The 23,801-nt window shown below is 37.4% G+C and overlaps 1 protein-coding gene across 1 annotated transcript in view; it reads right to left on the reverse strand.

The window, feature by feature from the left end:
- The window catches only part of LANCL3 (LanC like family member 3), a 110,432-nt gene that overhangs the window by 12,864 nt on the left and 73,767 nt on the right, over positions 1-23,801 (reverse strand). Inside the window, exons 2-4 of the mRNA XM_001367066.3 lie at positions 19,183-19,306; positions 16,437-16,634; positions 7,059-7,266 (exon numbers count right to left, since the gene is read on the reverse strand). Of these exons, the coding sequence (XP_001367103.1) occupies positions 7,059-7,266; positions 16,437-16,634; positions 19,183-19,306 (530 nt within the window). The remainder of the gene's footprint in view (positions 1-7,058; positions 7,267-16,436; positions 16,635-19,182; positions 19,307-23,801) is intronic.

Genomic DNA, 23,801 nt, shown 5'->3' on the forward strand with positions numbered 1-23,801 from the left:
AAGGCCAACTCTCACATCTGGGCACTTCATATTTTTTCTTTCATTTTCATAAAGGCTTTGCTCTGCTTTTCTTGCATCTTCAACTTTCCTCCTTGTATTGATTCTTTTCCCTCTGCTTATAGCTCCACCCTGACCAAGTCTACATGTGGAAGATCAGAATTCAACAAGACATGGAGGTAACAATGAACTTATCCCATGGAATTCATCTCTTCCTATGCCTTTTCCCCTTCCACATATTTGCATGGGAAGGCAAAAGAGTTTGGAATTAAGAAACAACCTGACAGTCCTAAACCCTTCCTTTACTACGACTACGACTACGACTACGACTACTACTACTACTACTACTACTACTACTACTACTACTACTACGACTACTACTACTACTACTACGACTACTACTACTACTACTACTATTATTTTGTAAAGGTAGATGCTAACGAGGAACAGTTTAGCAATTGAAAAGTTAAATAGAGAATTTAATAGACTTTCTGAGCTTAAGTCAGGTATTGCCTCCTGACAAAGATAGTGTACTTGGTAAGTGTAAATAATAGATTTCAGTTCTTAAGCCTATAGGCACTAGTTACATAGAATGGCGCTGGCTTTGTCTTTCAGAAAACATGGAACTGAAAGTATGGAATTTCTTCTTGGAAAGAAGACATTCATTTTGACCAAGGCTCAAAGAAATGGGAAAAAAAGCCAGTGAGGACTTTTCCTAGTCTAGTGACCTATTAGACCAGGATTTCTGCTGTTTCTAAAGGGATGATGGCAGAAAATCTGGATTTTAAGCTAAAAAAGCAATGGTGGAGTCTATTCCTCCCAGAAGGTAGAGATAGTATCTCTGCTGGGGCACATTAACTGAAGGAAGAAACTGGAAGTAGAGAAAGTTTCTATAGTACAACCTCAGGTTCACTGAAGGTATACCTGAAAGCAACCACATAGCCAGCAAAATAATGTCAAGCATTGGTCACACAGGACTAGCATGAAGACTTAGCAAGGACTCCATATCTAGGAGAGATTTCAAATCACACCAGACTAGCTGAAAGAAAGGACTGATGGGAGATCAGCAAAAAGTGGGAACAAGGCAAGTGTGACAATATTACCTGGAAGACTTGGTAGCTCCTTGATGGTGTTTGTTCTCCATTTATATGTATATGAATGTGTATATGGGTGCATATGTATGCATCTATATATACGTATGTACATTTGTTTGATGTGTATGTATAGATATGTACACATACATGTGGTTACATTATTTACAAATGCATTTGTCTATACATATACACTCATATCCATAAAATACTAGACCTAGAGTTAGTAAGTCCTGAGTTCAAATTCAACTTCCAACACTTAACTAGCTAAGTGATTTTGAGACAGTTTATCTGCTGACTGCCTCAGTTTCTTCATCTGTAAAATGTGGAAATAGCACCTACCTCCCAAGGATGTTGTGAACTCAAAAGAAATAATATTTTTAAAGTGCTTTTCAAACCTTAAAATATTATATAAATTCTAGCTAGTAGAGCAATGTATATGTATTCATATATATATATATATATATATATATACATATATACAATCTAGCAAAGGAGATTACATATGTGTAAGAGTATAACTATGTATGTATATCTCTAGAAGGGGAGATTTGTCCTGTCTTTGACTATGTTGGATACTTATTAACTATTTTGTTGCTATTCATTTATTTATCAGTTATATCTGACTCTCCATAACCCTGGAGTTTTGGAGCTTTCTTGGCAGAGATACTAGAGTAGTTTGCCATTTCCTTCTCCAGCTCATTTTACAGATGAAGAAACTGAGGCAAACAGGGTTAAGTGATTTGCCCAGGTTCACACAGCTAATAAGTGCCTGAGGCCAGATTTGAACTTAGAAAGATGAGTCTTCCTGACTCCAGGTCTGACCCTTTAACCATTGCACCACCTAACTGCTCCATTATGGCCAATGGTTGAAAGTAAGGAGAGAGCAAACTAATGAGACAAACTCATATTATTTGCATGTTGTCCTACAATAAAGAAAGGACCTCTTATAGCTCATAGGGTAGAAGAATATAGAACTTGATTCTAGAGAAGAAAGAGGGATAGTGTGGTTCAGTGGGTAAAATTGGATCAGAGATATCAAAGTTTTGGTTACTTTACTGTGTTCCTCCTGCTACTCACCAGATGGACTAGAGCAAGTCTTTCCAGAGATAAAATAAAGCGAAAGTAGGGAAAATGTGTAAAACCCATATAATTTACTACCAGATATGAAAGACCCTTCATTTCAACTAGTACATATAATAACTTTCCAAGTCAACCTACACTAACTAGCAGCTTCTTCAGGGGCCCCAATTAAATTCAGGAAACTATGAGAAAAATTAAGAGACAAATTGTAAGGGGAATGAGAGAGATTTGTAAGGGCTCATCACGGATTCCTATGATATTTTCTCAACTAAACAGGAAATAGAAAAAGTGGGGGTGCCACTAGGTGCCATTGTCTTCATGGCATGAGATGCAAAGTGAAAGGATTTTGAATCTTAGGCAACTGTAACATAAGGGATAAATTAGGGTATTTGGAGGAATATAATGAAATGTGCTATAAAAACAATGAATATGATGAATGCAGACAAGCATGGAAAGACAACTGAATTGATCCTGAGTAAAGCAAAACAATATATACCATGACTTTAATAGGTATGATAGATGAATGATGTAGATAGAAAAAATAGCAATAAAAACTAAATGATGCAAAATTACTCTGACCCAGCTTGACTCCAAAGAAAAGATATGAGAAGATGCCTTTCCCTGATTCTTTGAAAGGATGAGGATCATGGGTATGAAGTGCTACATATATCAAGTCCAAATTATTTATTTTTTAAAATTAATCTGTTGAATATTTTCCCTTCCTTTTTAAATTTAAATTTTAAAATTCCTTATTATAAGGAAGGGAGGGAAGGGAAAATAATAAGAATAGCAGTTAAGGTAAAATCAAAAAGTTATCAATAAAACCTACATTTAAAAAGTAAACACATGACAGTATCAGTTTCATTGCTCAGAGATGGTTAAAAAAAAAAATAGCAAAAAGTTATGCCTCTAAACCAAAAAGCAAACAATGAAACAAACTTCCCTCCTCATTCCAAGGAAGAAAAGTATTAGGACAGAACATTGTAAATGTGATAAGATTTAGTATATGTTTTATTTTTTGGTTGTTAACAGGGAAGTTTAGTATCAAACTGGGAGAGGTTTTGTTTTTTATTTTCACCTTTTTGGGGGAAGATCTAAAAAGTTTGGGGTTTTTTTTAGGTTTTTTTTTTTTAATTTATAGCTGCTTTTTTCGTGGTGTCAAGAATTGAAAACTAAAGGGATATCCCTCAACTGGGGAGTGACTGAACAAATGGTGGTATATGATGGTGATGGAATACTATTGTGCTATAAGAAATGATGAACAGGATGATTTCAGAAAGAGCTAGAAAGACCTCCATGAACTGATGCAGAGTGAAATAAGCAGAACCAGGAGAACATTATACACAGTAACTGAAACATAGTACAATGATCAAATGAGATAGACTTTGCTACTAACAGCAATATAATGATCCAGGACAATTCTGAGGGACTTATGAAAATAATGCTACACACCTCCAGAGAAAGCACTGTTGGAGTAGGAATGCAGATGAAAAAGATGTTTTAACACTTGTTTATTTGGGTATATGTTTGGGGGTTTGGGTTTTATAAGATCATTTGCTTATAAAAATGAATAATATGGAAATAAAAATGTTATTTTTAATCAATACCTTTTGTTTTATCACATTTGTTTCTGAACATTCTCTTCTCTATGTCCTATCCAGAAAGGCATCCCTTTTAACAAGGATTTAGTCAGAGAAAAAAAGCAGTTCCGCAAAATGATCAGATCCGACTACCTGAAAATATAGGCCTTTTTCTCAGCAAGGAAGAGAAGGAGGTACATTTTCCCCAAGGGGGTTCCTTTCAATCACAAGCACTTGATTTTATTTTTGTGTGTTTAAATCATTGTATATATAGTATAACTTTTTTTTTTAATTATGCTTCCAAAAACCAGAGGAATTGGCACAATGGGAAAAGGAATAAGCAGTAACAAATACTCTTCTGTACCATTAAGGTATTTGAGTAAAGGGAGAGCTGATAGAATTAATAAACGAATAGAGGATTTTGTATTTACTTTTGCTCATTAGCACCGGGGGAAGACATTTGTGCTCTGAGGTAGGGAAGGCCTTCTGCATAGTACAGGAAAAATCGTGAATGCTGATAAGGAAAGCCTTGAGAAGAAACCGGGCTAGACTTGGAGCTGTGTCATTAACACAATAGAGAAAGAGTCCACATACCATACCACTCTCCTTTGACTTTTAGCTTCTTCCTAAAATAAGGCTGACAAACATTGCCGCTTGTCTGCTTTACTAAACACTTGATCTCAAATATCCTTCTTTAACTGTTTCTAATAATTATAAGAACCCAATAGCACAACCATATAACAATTTTGAAGAATTCTATAACAACTATATAACAGTTAAACAAACAAACAAAACCAATCCAAATTTCTTTCTCCATTTTTATTTCTTTTCCATTTTCCGTACCATGGAGCATTCCTTCTCCACACTCCACCTCTGGGTAGAAGGTCTTTGTTGAGGTCTCTTCCTGCCTGTGTGACCTTTAGCTGAGCAAAGCCTTGTCATGTTTAATATACTTCTGTGTGCTACCTACCATTGTACTGTGGGCAACAATAATTGATTGACCAACATGAAATAGTGGCCACAGGGCAGCTGATCGTGTGGACCCAAAGGACAGAATCTGACCGCTGCGCAGGGATGCTTTACTGACAGTGTCTTCATGGATAGTAGGTGTTAAATGAGTGTGAGATGCTCTTCGTTTTTCAGTCTAAATGAAAGGACGCTGCTAAACAAGTGCTCTAAACCTCAGAGATGCCTAATGCAGTAAAACGTAGGTTATTGGATGCGCTGGGAAGGAGGGGGAACAACATAATTCCAAGGAGTAGAGTTTTGTAGATGCTTTTTGATTTTCATGTACTGATGCACTAATCACATATTTAGTAAGTATATCAAGCATATGTGTGTGTGTATGTAATATATGTGCATATGTGATTTTCTAAATCAGCATGAGGCCTGTAGGGATACTTATGGATGGTTTTGTGGACTCCCTATTTCTATCTAAGGGCAGCTAGGTGGTGCAGTGGATAGAGAGTGCCAAGCCTGGAGTCAGAAGACTTATCTTCCTAAATTCAAATCTGGCCACAGAAGCTTCCTACCTATATAACCCTAGGCAGGTTAATTAATCCTGTTTGCCTCAGTTTCCTCATCTATAATATGAACTGGAGAAAGAAATGGCAAACTGCCCCAACGTCTTTGCCAAGAAAATCTGAAATGGGGTCATGAAGAATTGGACTCAACTGAAATGACTAAATGCCAACAATGAAAATTTCCGAGTCTGTTCTAGAGAACTGAGGGACTTGCCTCATTATTCACCAAAACAATGTATTTTTGCTGTTTTTCTAAGCTTAGATGGACATATTTCCAAAATGTACTATATGCTTCTCTGACAAATATGATATTGAACACAATTTCAACATTTCCTGTTTGTGATTATGAACATCTGACATTAAACTTTACTGTGTTAATCAGAGTGCTCTCAGAGCTTATAGAAATCTGAGACTACTCACCAAATGATTACAGACTGCTGTGCTTTTAGAGTTATTTGTCTAGTTTTTAGGTCTCTTACATTGTTCTGAACTGGCCTAGCCTAAAGGAATTTTACTTCCTTCCATTTACATTCCCTCTCAATTTGTTGTGTCTAATAAGCATTGATTTGGGAGGGAGGGGAAAAATAATAAGCTTGGGTTTACAGAATAGATCATTGACCTCAGTGGAATAACAATAGCTATAATTTATTTATCATTTTAATATTTTCAAAGCAATTCCATAAATATTCTGTCATTTTATATTCATAACAAACCCTGAGAGGTGGGTGTTATTAATATAACCATTTTGTAGATAAAGAAACTGAGGCAGAAAGAGGTTAAGTGACTTGGCCAGGGTCACACAGCTATTCAAATGTCTGAGGCTGGATTTGAATTTGTCGTCCTGGTTCCAGGGCTAGCTCTCTCTCCCTTGTGCCATCTACCTGCTTCGGAATATAATTATAGGTTTCCTTTTGAGAAAAGTATGTGTGCTTTAAGGCATGGTCTTTGGGATATTGACCTTGGGTGCTCACATGCTTTTTTTCTGCTTATTTCCTAATTCTTGGCTATGATATAGATATTATCAGATAGCTGATTGTAGATAGATGAGCTGTTCCTATATTTATTATCTGAGGATCGTGATCAGTGACAGAGAATAAGAGAGAAATAGACAAATGAGACAAAATCACGTAACTTGTATATTGTCCCATAGGTAGAGAGGGCACCTCTTTTTGTTTGTAGGATGGAAAAATCTAGATTCTATATACAAACAGGGATGGTGGTGTTTCCTGGGTAAAATTTGGGGCTCAGATGCTTAAGTTTTGGTTACTTTATTACATTCCCAATTCGGGTCCTCACTGAGAGGACTGGAGCCAGTCTGGAAACAGAACTTACAGCAAGGGTAATAAATATACAGGTGTTTTGCCGGGACAGGTCAAAGGAATGAAAAACACAAATGGGTTCAAAAGCATTTGATAAATTCATTGACCCTTAAATACTTACAATGGCAAATGTTAGGGTAAATTCCTAAACTTGATAGAAAAAACACCCTGTAAACTTTGTCCCCAAGTTCATTTAAAAGAGAGATTATAGTACCAGATGTTTTTTGGGTCTGACCCGAGTCACTTATATCCCTCAATGCCAGATTAGACATGATAATTATCATCTTTCCTCATGCAGGTGCAGTGTGGGTGAATGATGCTAACAGACCAGTTATTCACTTGGAGATCTGACGTGATGTGGCCACCCAGCACCACGAATTCTCTATTTCTTAAAGCAAGAAAGTTGTAGCTCTGTAGTTCCCAAATGGGACAGAAACAATTGGAAAGAGTCCTTTTGCTACTGACCTTTGTGCTCTGTAGATATATTTGGAGTTTCCAGTCAGCCTATACAGCAGAAGAAATACGTAGGCACTCCCAGCCACACCATGACAGATCCCAGGTCCTTTCTTCAACAGGCCCTTTCGCCAAGTGAGCTCCCCACACCGTATACAAGTGTCCAGATACTGAGGTTTCTTGGAAACCAAGTATGCTTTGGCAAAGAGGTAGGCAATTCCTGTAAAAAATATCAGATATCCAAGTTGGCATTTGCCACTCAACCCAGAGGGCATTCTTTTCACTTATAAAGGGGATCTATCTTTTCACCTGTTTGAGATTTATTTCATATTATTAGGATTGTACTTGGGTACCCTTTGGGGGGGGGGTAGTTATGTGGCACTGAATTTGGACCTAGAGGTATGAGGACCTGAGTTCAAATTCAACATCAAACACTTACTAGCTTTGTAACCCTAGGCAAGACACTTAACCCTCTTGACCTAATTTCACCCATCTGTAAAATGAGCTGGATAAGGAAATGGCAAACCACTTCACTATCTTTGCCAAGAAAATGCCAAATGGGGTCACAAAGAATTGAACATAACTGAAGCAACTTGACACATCAACACCCTTTGGGGGAAGTAAGACTAGAAATGTTAGATTGGGATAAAGCCCTTAATTTATAAGTGGACTGATATTTCATATAGACACAGATAAATGATTTGTGGCAAGTATTCTAACATATTGGAGTATTTGCAGTGACTAAACGTTTATATAACTATGCTTTTTTTTTTTTACCACAGAATGCCAAGACGCACAATGTTAAAATACTGCTATTACAGAACACTAGTTCAATTAAAATCAGGAGCACCACTAAAAACCAATGTGACCACACCCTGTTTACAAGTCTGGACTACACAGCTGTAGAACTGTTTCTGTTCCCTCTCCTCCCCTGGTCTGCTTGCACGGACTTAGGGAGGGGACATTAATTTCAACACAAAGTCATTCAATCAATAAAACAAGTGCAAAATCCAGACAAGAAATAAACCAAATGGCAAATGGCCCAGACTGAAGGCACAAGGGCTCATCTCAAGAGCATTACTCCAGCTTCTAACCTAAAGGTTATTGGATTTAGAACCTAAAGGGACCTTGGAGAGCATTTGGTCTATTCATCTTGTTTTAAAGATAAAGTAACTGAAGCCCAAAGATAGGACTTGGACATTTGGAAAGGAAGTTGAAAGACTGGGATTTGAACCTAGGTCTTCTGACTCCAGTTCTCATGCTATTAAAACTTTCTAAATTTCATTTTCATTTCCAAATCTGTCCCCACCCTTCACCCCTCCATCACACCTCCCTCGCCTATTGAGAAGGCAAGAAATATGATACCCATTAGGTATGCTCTAAGCTCCCACTGCAACAAAACTAATTTGATTCTCTCCTTGAGTTTAATTATATGATCTCCAAGGACTCTTACAATTCTAAATCCCCATGATCCTCTCATAAATATTTAGAGTATAGGCATGTGTCCACTAATTTTTTCAATCTATCTCTACTCTTTAAAGTTTCTAGAATAAAATGCATCCTAAAACAAAATGAAGGAGCATAGTATTAGGGCTGGTGTAGGAGGACCTGAGTTCAAATGTGGCCTTAGATACTTCCTGCCTATATGACCCTGGGCAAGTCACTTAACCCCAATTGTCTAGCCCTTGCCTCTCCTTTGTCTCAGAATTGATACTAAGACAGATTTCTGGGTTTTAAAAAAATGTGGGGGGATATCAGACCTTGGCACTTGATAATGGGAAATTCATTGGCAAAATTGGGGGCTTTGCTCTATTAGATGTTAAGGTTAAAATTCTCTGGAGAACATATTTTAATTCATAGTTATTTATTAAATAATAAAAAATGGTCCAGAGAAAGAAAAGGTGCCTGACTTATTCTCTTGGTAAGCCTCCTACCCCAGCCAGCTGTGTGTGCTAGCTTCTCAGTCTGACCATGGGCACCCAAGGACACTCTCCTGGGCAGCTCAGAGCCCAACACTGTATGTATGCTGAGGATCCCCTGGCCAGCGCTTGCCCATGCTGACACTCTTCTAGTCCTCTCCCCCAGAGCCAGCTGCATGGCCACCCTAGGGGTGCTCCAGTGCTCTGCAAGCCCCCTCCTCTCTCCATGGTGCTGAGGCCAAAGAGCCCTACTAATTTTCCCAAGTCCAATTTATGCTCCATGGGCTTTCACTATTTGAAGTCCCTCTGATTGGTAGACTCTGACTTCAGATGGGATCAGAGGCTGGTCTTCCAGATGCCAAGGAGCCACCAGGCTTCTGGTGTCCCCTAGAACATGCCTCCTACTATCATGAGTAGTGTGTTGGCAGATAAGCACCTGACTTTGTTCTTATCTTAATCAAAGGGAGGAGATGAAGTTACAAGTTAATTTAATCAGAGTGGGCTATTTCAAACTTAATGTGAAACTCTCCCTTTTAAAATTTAAAGTCAACCGTAGGGTCCAAATAAAAAAGGTACAGGGTAGTGTTAAATTTTCACAATGTATAAATGGTAAACTGTGACTCCTTCATCCATCCACTAACTGTTTACTAACGAGCTACCATCTCTCTAGGCATGTGACACAAAAAGGTGTGAGTGCACTGAGAGCTTACGGCATTCCCTGGAGGAGAGACAAGACATATATCCTAAACAATTAACTTGTTGTTCAAGCATTTCAGTTGTGTCTGACTTTTTGTGACCTTGTTTAGGGTTTTCTTGGGAAAGATAATGGAGCGTTTTTCCATTTTCTTCTCTAGCTCATTTTACAGATGTGGAAACTGAGGCTAACTGGGTTAAATGACTTGGCCAGGTTCACACAGTGAGAAAGTGCTTTTAAGGCCAGATTTGAACTCAGGATAAGGAGTCTTCCTGATTCTAAGACCAACACTTTACCCTGTGTGCCACCTAGCTGCCCTTATAATTAAATAGCAATGCAATAATTGATAAAGCAGCCAGAAAGAGGAATGATGTGGACTAAATTGTACCGGAGCTAAGAGAAGAGGGAGATTAATGTAGCCTGGTGTGACTGGAAGAGGCCTTGTGGAGAAAGAGGGATGTGAACTCCACTTTGAAGTGTATTCTCCAGAGAAGGGAATTTCATGAGCTAAGGCTTGGACTAAAGGCGAGAACAGATTTACTTAGGTGACAAAGATGCTGGCTACCTGTATGGCTAGAAGAGAGGGTTTTGATTAGGAAGCAACAGGATTTTAGTTTGAATAGGGAGGATGGGTTCAGAAAGCTAGTTGATACAGTGGGGAATACTGGCCTTGGAATCAGTAAGGTCTAAGTTCAAATCCTGCCTAAGGTTCTTACTAGCTCTGTGCCTGTAGGTGAGTCACTTAACTTCTGCCTTCATTTCCTTACTTGTAAAGTGGGGATGATAATAGTATCTAACTTGCAAGCTTGTTATACCACAGTAATATTCCATTACATTTATATCACAGAATTTGCTCAATTTGGGGACACTCTTAATTCCAATTTCTTTGCCACCATAAAAACGGCTGTATTCAATGTTTTTGTTCACTTTTCTTCTTTCTTGTTGATCTGAGTAGTTTGTAGTAGTTTGCAAGGATTAAAGGGTATGCAAAGTTTAGTAACTTTTTAGAACCTCAATTTAAAAAGCAATTTTGGTCTCACTTTGGTGCCACAGCTGAGTAAGAGTAGGCATGGCTACCATGTCCCTGCTGTAAACTGTTTTGAGGAAGGAAGTTTATTAGAAAATATTGCCAGTATTGACTCCTTCCCACTTTAATCTTAACACGCCTACTTTCTGTAATATATTGACTTTGAAACTGGATTCATTCCTCAGACTTTGGAACTGCTTCTAGCATCTATTTTCCTTCAGTGAATGACCTCTGATTTATTTTTTCTAGACCATGCATGCTCTACCCTTATGAATTGCCTTTAATCATCAGAACACATCAGACTCATTGGAATTAGGTTCAGCAAACTTTATACCTTAAATTTAAGTATTAACAAAAAATGACGGGTGAAATCTGGATTTTTAATTTAAAATATGAGTGCAAAATTTTCTTTTGTGCAAGAATGAATGCAGCAGCAATGTAATGATCCAGGACAATCCAGAGAAACTTATGAGAAAGAACACTATCCATATCCAGAGAAAGAACTGTGGGAGTAAAAATGAAGAAGAAGGTGGGCAGCTAGGTAACTCAGTGAATTGAGAGTCAAGCCCAGAGATGGGAGGTCCTGGGTTCAAATCTGACCTCAGACATTTCCCAACTGTGTGACCCTGGGCAAGTCACTTAACCCCCATTGCCTAGCCCTTACCACTCTTCTGCCTTGGAACCAATACACAGTACTGATTCCAAGACAGAAGGTAAGGATTAAAAAAATGCAGAAGAAAAACATATGATCAATCATGTGGTTCGATGGAGATATGTTAAAAGATCACTCTACTGAAAATTTGAATAATATGGAATGTGGTATCAAGTGACAACATTTGTACAACCCAGTGGATTTGCTTGTCAGCTCTGGGAGGGGGGAGGGAAGAGGAGAGGGAAAGAACATGAATCATGTAACCATGAAAAATATTCTATTAATACAAATTTTAAAAAATGTAAAAAGAATGAATGAAGCAATAGGACCTAATAAAGTCACCATACTCTCATTATTTAGACAATACAAGAAATATTCTACCACATTTCTCAGAAATGAATTAAAAGAGATTGAGGGGGAAGTATTAAGTATAGGTACTGATGTAAAAAAATGGAGAATGAAAAGATATTTTAAAGCTATTTTTCATGTTTGACAACTTGGTAAACTTAATGTTTGAGAAGTGGGGAGGCTGATCTTAGATTCTCTTGAACAATAGGAGAACAGCAAGTCTGGGTTTAGAGTCACTTTTCCTCTTGGCATCATGTCCCAGGAGAGAAATGCCCTGACTGTAATGTCCTGGAAGAAGAAAGGACAGTGTTTAGAGCCCCGCAGCAGCATGCCTAATGATATGCAAAGGACAGAATGCTGTGACAAGACAGGCACAGTGCCAGGAAGTGGCCTTATCTCATTTGCCTGGCAGAACTTTGAACTACAAAAGGCTTCGGACCTATGCCTTGTACAATAGAAGTGAAACTAATCACTCCCACAGTCGGATAAATTTAGTCCTAGGTGCAACCACCTGCTGTACTATAAATTTGTACACTGATTTTTCACTGTTTACTTTCTTCTGCCATGGCTCAGAAACAGGCCAGGTAGGGAAGACCGGAAGAAGGTAATGCAATGATGAGGAGAAAAAGTTTCCCAGGCAAAAGAGGAAAAGGGAAGATAGGAATATGGAGGGGCAAGAAAGGGAAGGCTCTGGAGGGTGGCTAGAGCCTCTAAAATAACTTGCTTTCAGGGTTGGGTTTGCTGGGGATTCCATGGAGAAGGAAAGCCTTTCTTTGATGCTACGCCTCAGGGGTTTCATAAGTTAGACTGCTGATGGAGAGTTACCAGGGTGTCTGACTAGGAGGAGGCAGGAGGGAGTGGGTCAGAGCTGGGAGGCAGAGTACCAAACTCTTCCCAATACCTTCCTTTATAGAGGGCAGAAACTGGGCTCTGCTCATTCTGCTTTGCATCCATTGCCCCAACTGATTTTAAATCCAGTGAAGCATGGGGTTAGGTTTCAAGTATGAGTTTATCCCAAGAGGGGAATGGAGTTCACTGGATGACAATAAAAAACCACATGTATGGGGGCAGCTGGATAGCTCAGTGGATTGAGAGCCAGGCCTAGAGACGGGAGGTCCTAGGTTCAAATCTGGCCTCAGACATTTCCCAGCTGTGTGACCCTGGGCAAGTCACTTGACCCCCATTGCCTAGCCCTTACCACTCTTCTGCCTTGGAGCCAATACACAGTATTGACTCCAAGACGGAAGGTAAGGGTTTAAAAAAAAAAAACACATGTATAATGAAAAAATAAATGAATAAATAGATATATGATATATATAGATATATATAAATATATAGATATATTTCTGATAAATAGAAATATATATATATATATACATATATCTTTTTGTCAAATGAAGCCTTATCTAATAGGAGGGGAGGGAGGAAGTTAACTGAGTATTTTAAAGGAACAAATAAATAAATTTAACTAGAGGTTCTAGAAGGAGAAAATAGAATATTAAAGGCAAATGTAGTATCTTTAAAATACATATATATACATAAACTATATATAAAATATTTTAAAATATACAAATAAAAGCAACATGAAAAGGAACAATTTGAATGGATTACAGCAATCAAGACTTGGTCCCAGAGAAAATAGGGGGTTTCTCTAATGCTTCTCTACTATTCTGAAAAAGGTAGAGAATTACTGAGTCTAGTGTTACATAGTGTTGTCAGATACAATTTTTTGGTCAGTCAGTTTTTCTGAACTGTTTTAGGGAGGGTTCAATTGGAGAGGGTGTATATTAGGCAATTACTATGATATAAAACAAATATCAAAAATATTTTAATAAGATATTACAGTGCTGAGTAAGATACATTTCCTCTGGTTTGCTTAGGAAAAACTAGCACTATTGTCAAATATGGAAGTGGTTGAAAGGGGGCCAAATTGAAACTATTACAGAAACCTGTCTGGATTACTGGAGGAAAATGTTTAATCTTGGGCTTGCTGAGATTATTATTTTCATCTCAAGCTTGCTGCCAATTCAATATAATTCTGGTCAGGATCATCACCTTCATTTCCTGTTAGTTCAGGGGATCTAAATGAACTCTAATACCCTCTAAATAAAACACAATCAGAAAAGAAAATCTTCTTTAAAAATCATTCCTAAAATGTATTCCTAAAATGAATGTAGAAAATGACCTCTAATTTGAGATTCTCCATTGAACCTTCTATTAGTATCATCAATTGAAGGTTCACTCTATCAACTGCTGAAAGAAATTCATGGTTCGGAGGCAGCTAGGTGGCACAATGGATAGAGAGCCAAGCCTGGAAACTGGAGGTCCTGGGTTCAAATTTGACCTCAAACACTTCCCAGCTGTGTCACCCTGAGCAAGTCACTTAGCCCCAATTGCCTACTCCTTACCACTCTTCTGTCTTGGAACTGATACTTTGTATTGATTCTAAGATGGAAGAGAAAGGTTTAAAAAAAAAAAGAAAGAAAAAACAGGTGATTCCTCAGCTGTCAGGAGCCTCTCTCACAACTTTCTGTAACTATTAGTAAAAACAGACCAAGCATAAACAATGATATGTAGAAAATGTTGCTTTCTTGCTTTATTCTTTCTAAAATATTCAGATTTTTATAGTTTGGTGGATAAAGGGATGCAATGATTCTGTGCTATAGCATATGTTGTAATCTTATTAAAGATGCCAAACCGTAAAAATGTAAAAAGGAAGAAGGAATGTCTATAACAGTGTTTTTCAGGCTGTGCTTTACAAAGTCTGGTGTTCTGAATAGCATGATATGGCATGAAGAACTCTGAAATTGGAGCCAGAGAAGATCTGGTGTTGACGTCAGTGGTTCTCTAGATTAGCCCTGGGTGACCTTTCTGGACCCCAGTTTCCTTATCTGTAAAATGAGTGGGATATACTAGTGAGAAATCCAAGCCATCACTATAGTAAATCCTAGGAAGGATTTCTCTCTAGCATCCCTCTGTACCAGAATTACGAGTGTCAGAATCAAGAATCAGAAGAAGGAGCAAGCCTTATTACTCTATTTTAGAGATGCATACAAAGAGTTTACTTGTTTCATCAGTGTAAGTATCACTTGCAAACTGAGGACTAAAACACAGTTTATTTAACTCTAATTGAAATTTATGACAACAATCGTGATCTCTATTCAGAATCGCTGAGAATTGAGTTATTCAGGTTAATTATATGCTCTGGATAACTGAGAGCTGTGATATATACTATGACCCATTTTCAAGATACTAGAAGAAACTACACTAATATCACATGGAACATAATTTAATTTTTCTTCAGTTTAGATATCCCTGAAAAGTATGATTATGAGCATCAATTAAAATCATATAAAGATAATTATTTTATTTAAAAATATTAAAATATATTTATAAAGCTAGATGACACAGTGGATAACCCTAACCCTAAATACACATCAGACCTAGAGTGAGGAAGATTCATCTTCCTGAATTCAAATCTAGCCTTAAACACTGACTGTATGACTGTGGGCAAGTCACTTTACTGTTTGCCTCAGTTTTCTCACCTGTAAAATGAGCTAGAGAAGGAAATGGCAAACCACTCCAGTATCTTTGCCAGGAAAACTTCAAAGGGGGACATAGAGAGTCAGAGAGTTGTATACTAGAAATGACTAAACAATATCAACTTAATTAGCTGCATTAATGTTGCCTCTTTTTGTATTCCCAACACTTAGTGCCTGACAGATCTCTTAATAATACAGAGATAAGAAACTAATAATAATAATAGCTAGCATTTATATAGCACTTATATAACAGGCACTGCTTGTAAAGCACTTTACAAATATCTCATTTGCTTCTTATAACACTACTGGGAGAAAGGTGCCATTATCCTCATTTTTGAGATGGGGAAACTGAGGCAAACAAGGATTAAGTGACTTGTCAAGGGCCACACAGCTAATAAGTGTCTGAGTCTGAATTTAAACTAAGGTCTTCTGACTCAAGGCCCAGCACTCTATCCACTGCAACACTCAGCTGCAGTGGTAATTGCTCATTGTGTTCCTGATGAAATTATTCCTTTATAATTCATCTTAGGAGCAGCTTAGTGGTTTGAGAGCCTAGAGATGAGATTTTAGGTTCAAATCTGGCCTCAGACACTTCCTAGCTGTGTGACCCTGGGCAAGTCCCTTACCCCCCATTGCCTAGCTTTTACTGCTCTTCTGCCTTACTACCAAACAAAGTTTTGATTCTAAGACAGAAGGTGAGGGTTTAAGAAAAAAATTCATCTTGGTCTGAATACTGAATAAGTGTAAACAGCTCTCAATTACCTAGATACTAACGAAAGAAGGGCTGTCTGACCTGGGACATTTCCTAGCTATGTGACCCTGGGCAAGTCATTTAACCTCCATTTTGTAGCCCTCACTGCTCTTCTGCCTTGAAACCAATACAGTAATAATTCCAATATTTTTATTGCAGAAGGATACTTGACTATTTTGATGGCATCCCTTCATATACTTAAATGAGGACAGGTTGATGCCCATTTAGCACATTTTTCAGAGCTCAGTAATTCTTTTAGACAATCTGTCCAGTTGAACTTGATCCCTTCTGGGGTTCATTGAAGTCTTATGATTTTTTGACTCTGGAAAATGTGTCTTTGAGTGCTTATCTCATCAGAATGACACGATATCACTTTCCAGAAGCCACGAGAGGTGGCATCTCCTTCTTGCTACACCAGATGGGGGGAAGACACTTTCAACTAAAGGAAATATGTAACCTGGAGCTCCATGACACCAGTGGACCAGCTCATTTTCCCTCTCAATCATTTCTCCTAGCTCAGGAGGCCAGTTGCAATTTTGTTCCTGCTCCATGAGGAAGTCAACACTCTGCCAGACCAACTCCCGATCAGCTGGTTGGAGGTGCTCGTGGTAAGAGAGAAGCATCTGGAGAATGGAAGATAGACCATGAGCAGCACCTATAAATGAAAGCAGAATGGAGGAAAGCTTCATTGTGGCACAGTAATTGGGCAACCAATCTAGTTTGGTAAAGAAATAGTTATAGAATTTTTTTTGTTTGTTTGTTTTAAAGACAGTCCAGGGGCTGCCTCACCCAGGCCAGAAGTACAGTGGCTACAAATAGGTCTGATGCCAGTACTGATTGGAATTGGCTCCATTTTTCTGACTTGGGCTAATATGTCTTTGAGGAGCCTTGTGGCCCTTCACCTTTGAGGGGCTCACTACATTGGGGCCAGACTTACTATGGATAGTCCCAAGTAACTTGAGTCCTACCAGAGCTCAGAAATCCTGAACTGGAGCAATCATCAACCTCCCCATCTTGAGAGAACTCAAAAAGTCTTGGAGTATTTGAAATAGTTTCCTCAGCAACATTGTTCACACATTGTTCATCCATATTTTCTTTGGAGAAAAAGTTGTCAAAACAAAGTAAAAATGTGTCCCCCTTTCAAATTTCAATTAGTGAGGTATTTACTAATGGGGAGACACAGTTATCAATATATCTCTGGACTTTGTCTTTAGGTAGCTTTTCCTATTTGGTGCTTTCCCCCCCTTGTGCTTGGGCAGCTAAGTGGTGTAGTGGATAATGGATAATAAAGACTCATCTTCCTGTGTTCAGATCTGGCTTCAGACTAGATTAGCTTGGTGACTCCAAGCAAGTTACTTTACCCAGTTAGCCTCAGTTTCCTCATTTGTAAAATGAGACAGATAAGGAAATGGCAAATCACTCCAGTATCTTTGCCAAGAAATCCCCAAACGGGTTCACCAAGAGTTGGACATGACTGAAACAATTGAACGTCATCATCCTCCCACTCAGGTTCCTTTGACTTTGCTGTAGCTGTGTATTGTCTACACAGGAGCTATATTTCTTTCTGACTAATACTTTGTTGTCTTTTGAAAGTTTTTTTAAGTTTTATCTTCTCCATCTAATTTCTAGTAAACCCTATCAAAGGATTTAAGGATAAAAGTCCCTTCATTTTCTTATATGTCAATAGCCTCAAAACTGCAAAAGGAAACTCAAGTAAACATTTTACTTCCGAAATCTGGGCTTTCAAAAGAAGTTGTAAGGAGCTTTCTGGTCTCCAGATTAAAAATTATCTTTAAAATTAAGGTGAAGAAACCTGAAAGCACTGCTCTTATACTTCACTGGAAGTTGTAGTAGAGTTAAAGATTTAGTTTGAAAAAGTTTGTTTTATAAAAAAGTGTTAATTTTAATTAACACTTCTTCTAAAAGAAAAAAAATTAGTTGAAAAAAGTTTTTTAAAAGTATCTCCATGTGCCACCTTGATATTGCTATTTGGGGGGAATAAGAAGGGAATTTTTTTAATATAAGAAAGAGCTTGGGATTTAAAATAGATTACTATTTATATTTTAAAATCATCACATTTCTAAAACTCATATGCTATACGATAAAATAAAATCTTAAAAATCTGATGTATTAGGTTCCTGCTCAGTTATTCTCCATGTATGAATATTTATGAACAAATATGAACAAAAAAAAACCACATATGTAGTAGATGTTGTATTGTTGGGATTTTGTCAATTGAGTCTGACTCTTCATGGCCCCTTGTGGGTTGTTGTTGTTTGCAAAGATACTAGAGGGATTTGCCATTTCCTCCTCTAGCTCATTTTACAGATGAGGAAACTGAGTCAAGCAGATTAAGTGACTTGTTCAGGGTTACCTGGTTAGTCAATGTCTGAAGCCTCAAGAAGAGGAGTCCAACTCCAGGTCTGGCACTCCATCCACAGAACCACCTAGCTGCCCACATAGTAAATATAATAGAGTATAACCAATCATGGCCAATCAAAATTTATTATTAGAGGGCAGCCCGGAAATCACCTAGTCCAAACCTCTCATTTTATAGATAAGGAAACAAGATCCTGAAAGGTTTACCCAACATTACAAAAGTAGTAAGTGGTAGCCCTGGGATTTGAACCCAGTTCCTCTGACTGCAAATCCATTACTCTTTTGCTACACATTGCAGAGCAGTGGATAGCTTAGGCTCACTAAGAAACCTCTCAGGATGTTTTTGTTCCTGGGTTCTATGGGCATATTCTTGCAGTTACTCATAATTAAGAGAAATAATCACCTCTCATTTGGTGTGGATTTTATCTCTGTAACTACAGAATATAATTATGAAATCATTATCAATCAGCAGTTTTGGTCCATCCATTTTTAAATGGATGTGAAAGCAGTTGCAGTCGTGTTTCCCTACTATACAGAAGAGATAGGATGAAGGTTTCAAGGAGTGTGAAAATATTTCTAACTCAATCCAGATAGAAAAAGACTGCACCTAAATTAGAGGAACTTTTCTAATAATCTCTGATACTTCATGATGGCAAATAAAATAGAAATTATACTGACTACTCATCTTTCTTTGAAAAGATTACTCATCTCTAGAGTTTTCATTGTAGAAAGTTTATGATGACAATTTAAAACCTTTCCGTTTGCTATTTAATCACAAAAGACTTTCATCCTCTGCTGGGGGGTTCTTTACAACTTCGACTTACCTAAGTATTCTGTTCCATAATAAGAATACATTAAGGGAAATGGTTTCCTCTTCTTCGCTGCATACTGCTTCCCTGATTCCAGGATTGCCTGGCAGATTGATTTGATCTGTGCTGGGGTCAATATCTAAGGAAAAAACACAAAAAAGAGGAAATCTTGTTTAAGATTTTTCTTTTCCTTCTTTCCTTCCTTTCTTCCTTCCTTCCTCCCTTCCTTCTTTTGTTAGACACAGACGTGAAGTAGTCAGTTCATATATCCTTTTAATCCATTGGATGTAAAAACTTCTGTACAATCCTTACCTTACCTGACCATTCTCTCTCTATCATGACTTTTCCCTTTAGAGTCAAATCCTATCTTCTCCGCTTGGAGTCCATTATAATGAAAACAAAAACAAAAACACATACCTCTTCTGTTACAGGCCCTAGCCAACCACTTTTCATCTGTTTCACCATTAATCACTGTCACCCAATGTAAGGCATGACTCAGACAATAGGCAATAGTAAACATCTTTTTTTTCATGCTTAACTAGTCTGTTACTCTTTGTGTGCGGTATAGGTCTCACCCAGACATATGCTTCAATTAGAAGACATTAATATTGTGCTTAGAGAGGCACTATTCTTGAAAACCACCACTGCCTGACATGCTCAGCTGAAGCTTTTAACCATCATGGAAGCATTTCACCACTGAAACAAAGGTCAAATAGACAACCATTAAGATAAATTTGCATTCACCAAACTGAAGGCTCATAAAGGTCAAAATGAGACTATCTGCAGTAGGACATTTTTCCTGCAGGGCTTACCATCTAATGCATCGATCAACATAATACGCATGATCTTCCAAGTGTGGGAAATTTGCAAGGCTATCTGAAACAGAACAAATCAAAAAAATGGTTCCCTATATATACGGTTCAGTCTTGCCCTGGATGAATATATTCCTGCATCAAGGTGATGTCCATTCAGTTTTGTTTAATCTGCTGAGGTCAAGGCTTTAATTAGTTCACATTGTACATGTGGAATTCAAACCACTACTTCATTCTGCATTAAGAAGCAAGAATTTATTAACTACTTTCAGTTCACTTCTCTGATTTGCCTGACCCAGATTTGAGCCTTTCAGTTGAAAGGTAGAAATAATTCTTCCCATAAAGAGCAAAGTTTGATTGATTCACTAAATAAATATTCACTGAGAACTTGCTATAAATAAAGCACTCTGGGAAGGGTAGTGGCAATCTTTGCCCTTAAGGAGTTTACCATTTGGTTGGGGAAAAGAGAAAGGATAAAAGAAAATCAACACATATATAATACAAAGTAAGAAGTAATACTAAAATATAGTACTAGACAGATCAAAAATACATAATAAAATGGGAATTTCTCATCTTCATGAAGATTTCCTTTTGGGTTTTTTTGTCTCCATTTTTACCAATTTAATATCTGGGATTACCAATTATGTAGTGGCTTACTTTTGAAACCTCTATTTTCTTAGCCAACTTTAGGGTGACACTAAAATCAAATTGTCCATCTGCTTCAAAATTCCAAAAGCCCCTGAGGTTTCCCTGTATTCCTTCAGTCAAAAATATAGTTAAATCTCAGGTATTTTTCTTGGTTCTCTTCTCTTTTTTATCTTTCCAACTCATTCAAAGTGATCCTTCTAGATAGAAAAAGAAATTTCATCTCAAATAACTTCTGACAATATAAAATATGTGGTATCTACCTGCTAAGACATACAGGGGAACACAATTACAAAACACTCTTTATACAAATAAAGGCAATTCTAACTAATTGGAGAAATATGGGTAGCCAAATAAATAAATAAAAATACATTTAAAATACATTCCTTACGCCAATATAAAAATACATTTAAAATATATTTCTTAAGCCAATATAATAAAAATGATAATTTTGTCTAGATTAATTTACTTATTTAGTGCCATACCAATCAAAGTATCAAAGAACTGTTATAGAAAAAGAAAAATTATTTTAAAAATATGTCTGAAGGGGCAAAAGGTAAAGAATATCAAGGAAATCAATTAAAAAAATGAGGAAGAAGGAAGCTTAGGAGCATCTAAATTCAAACAATACTACAAAGCCATAATTATCAATATCATTTTGTACTAGATAAGAAATAGATTGATCAGTGGGATAGATTAGATATGCCATATATAGAAGCAAATTAATATTTCTGTAAGCCCATAGATCCCACCTTTGGGGGCAAGAATTCACAGTTCAGCACAAGTCAACAAAAACTATTGGGAAAACTGGAAGACAATTTGGCTGGCCTAGGTGTAGATCAACACAGTGTAAAAGATAAGCTCCAAATAGGGACATGTTTTAAACAGGAGGGTGTCATGAGCAAATTAGAGAACCATGGAAGAAATTGCCTGTCATAAAGAGAGAGAAAGAGTAAGAGAGAAAGGGAAAATACCTCACAGTAGAAAAAATGGACAATTTTTTATTACATAAAAAGATTCTACATAAATAAAACCAATGCAGTTAAAATTAAAAGAAAAACAAAGTTGGAGGAAATATTTGCAAATTTCTAAAGTCTCATTTCTAAGATATAAGAGTAATTGATACAAATTCATAAGAATAAGAGTCATTTCTTAATTTGCAATCAAAGGATAGCCATTTTCAGAAGAAGAAATCCAAGATATCAATAGCTACATAAAAAAAAACTTCACTAAATCATTAATAGTTGCAGAAATCTGTATTAAAGCAATTGTTAGGTACCTTCTCATATCCACCAGATTAGCTAAGTAGACAAAAGAAGGAAAAGGATGAAAACTGAAGGGGTTGGGGGAATTAAGTCCAAAATTTTGGGTATACTTAACCATTAGGACTGTGTCCCCATGACATTTTTTTTTAATGATAAAAAGGGAAAAGATCCATAGGTACAAAAATATTTATAGCAGTTCTTTTGGGGAGAACAAACAATTAGAAAATAAAAGATTGCCTTTCAGTTGGAGAATATGTGGTATTTGAATGTGATGGGATACTATTGTGCCTAAGAAATGATGAAGGGGATGGATTTAGAAAAACCTAGGAAGACTTGTATGAACTAATGAAGAGAGAGGTGAGCAGAACCAGGAGAGCAATTTATACAATAATAAGACTGTAAGAAGAGCAGAGAGAAGGTACAATGAAGGGCACCAGGTCTGCTAACAGGAAGACTCCTCTTCTTGATTTAAAGCTAACCTCAGACACTTAATAGTGTAAACCTTAAAATTCCTTAGACTTATAAATGTTGGAAATTTTACCATTGGGAAATTTTATACTTGGAAAATTTCTTACTGATAGTCTATTGGAATGTGAACCCCATTGGCATGGGAGGTTCCTCCTCCTCCCTTCTTAAGATTACTTTAGGACAGAAACCTTTTGCTGAACAATGGAAAGGACTTTGACCTATGCTTAAGCATAGAGCAGGAATTTCTTTGAATCATGATTGATTTTAGAATTGATACAATGGAGATACTTGGAATCAATCTCCACCCTACTCAGTCCTAACAGGATTGAGGAAGGGCTGCAGCATAGATCAAAATTTAATTATTCCAATCTCTACCCTACTCAGGTTAACAGGATTTAGGAAAGGCTGTAGCAAAGGATCAAAGATTTAATTATTTGAAAATATGACCTTCAACAGACATGTGCAAAGCCAGAGACCTCTGGGCGGTCCTGGGTTAAGCTAGAGCCTCCATTGGCACAGGGAAATTGATGGACAGTGATTGGTAGATGTGAGAACTGAGGGGAGGGAACTTGAATGGTTTCCTTAAAGAGAGAGGGGTCTGAAGACTCAAGGTGGTGGTTGAGGAGTTTGTCGGAGTGGTTGGAGTGTGCTCTGAGAAGCTTGCTCTGAAGGAAGCTGAAGGTGGGGGCCTTTGAAACTGTTTCTCCATTTTGGTCACGTGAGTAATAGGGACTGATCTCTTTTCTTTGCCCCAGCTATCTAAGGGCTTGGGCCCTTTGGCCCAGCCTAAACAGAAGGGGTATTTAAGCCCTATTCCCTTCTCTCCCCTTTCTCTCTCTCCCTCTCTCTCTACCTCTAATTCCTTTCTTCCTCCTGTCTGTAATTAAACTCTAAAAAAAGCTGACGGCTGACTTGAGTTTTCATTTAGAAATTACATAGCTGAATTCCTTGGCGACCTTAAATTAATATATATCAGTCTTTTAAAGTGATTTCCTTGTCACAATAGCTATGTGACCCTGGGCAAGTCACTTCATCCTATTTGCCTCAGTTTCATCTATAAAATGAACCGGAAAAGGAAATAACAAGTCACTCCAGTATTTTGGCAAGAAAACCTTAAATGGGGTCACAGAGAGTTGGATAAGATTGACAAAAGACTGAATAACAGAAATATTAACTCATAAAGATTTAGGAATTCTTATTTGTGTATTGGCCAATCACAATTCCAAAGGACTCATGATGAAATAGAAGTGATGGACTCAGAAAGCAGATCAAAGCATATAGTTTTCCTTCTTTCTTTCTTTGGTTGGGGGAGACATGGTTAATGTGGGGATTTATTTTGAAGGACTATACATATCTGTTAATGGCCTTAATTTGTCTTGCTGTCTCCATGGGTAAGGGAAAGGGAAGAGAAGAGAGAAAATTTGGAACTGAAAACAAAAGAAAA

This window comes from Monodelphis domestica, chromosome 4 (assembly GCF_027887165.1).
Source record: "Monodelphis domestica isolate mMonDom1 chromosome 4, mMonDom1.pri, whole genome shotgun sequence".
NCBI lineage: Eukaryota > Metazoa > Chordata > Mammalia > Didelphimorphia > Didelphidae > Monodelphis > Monodelphis domestica.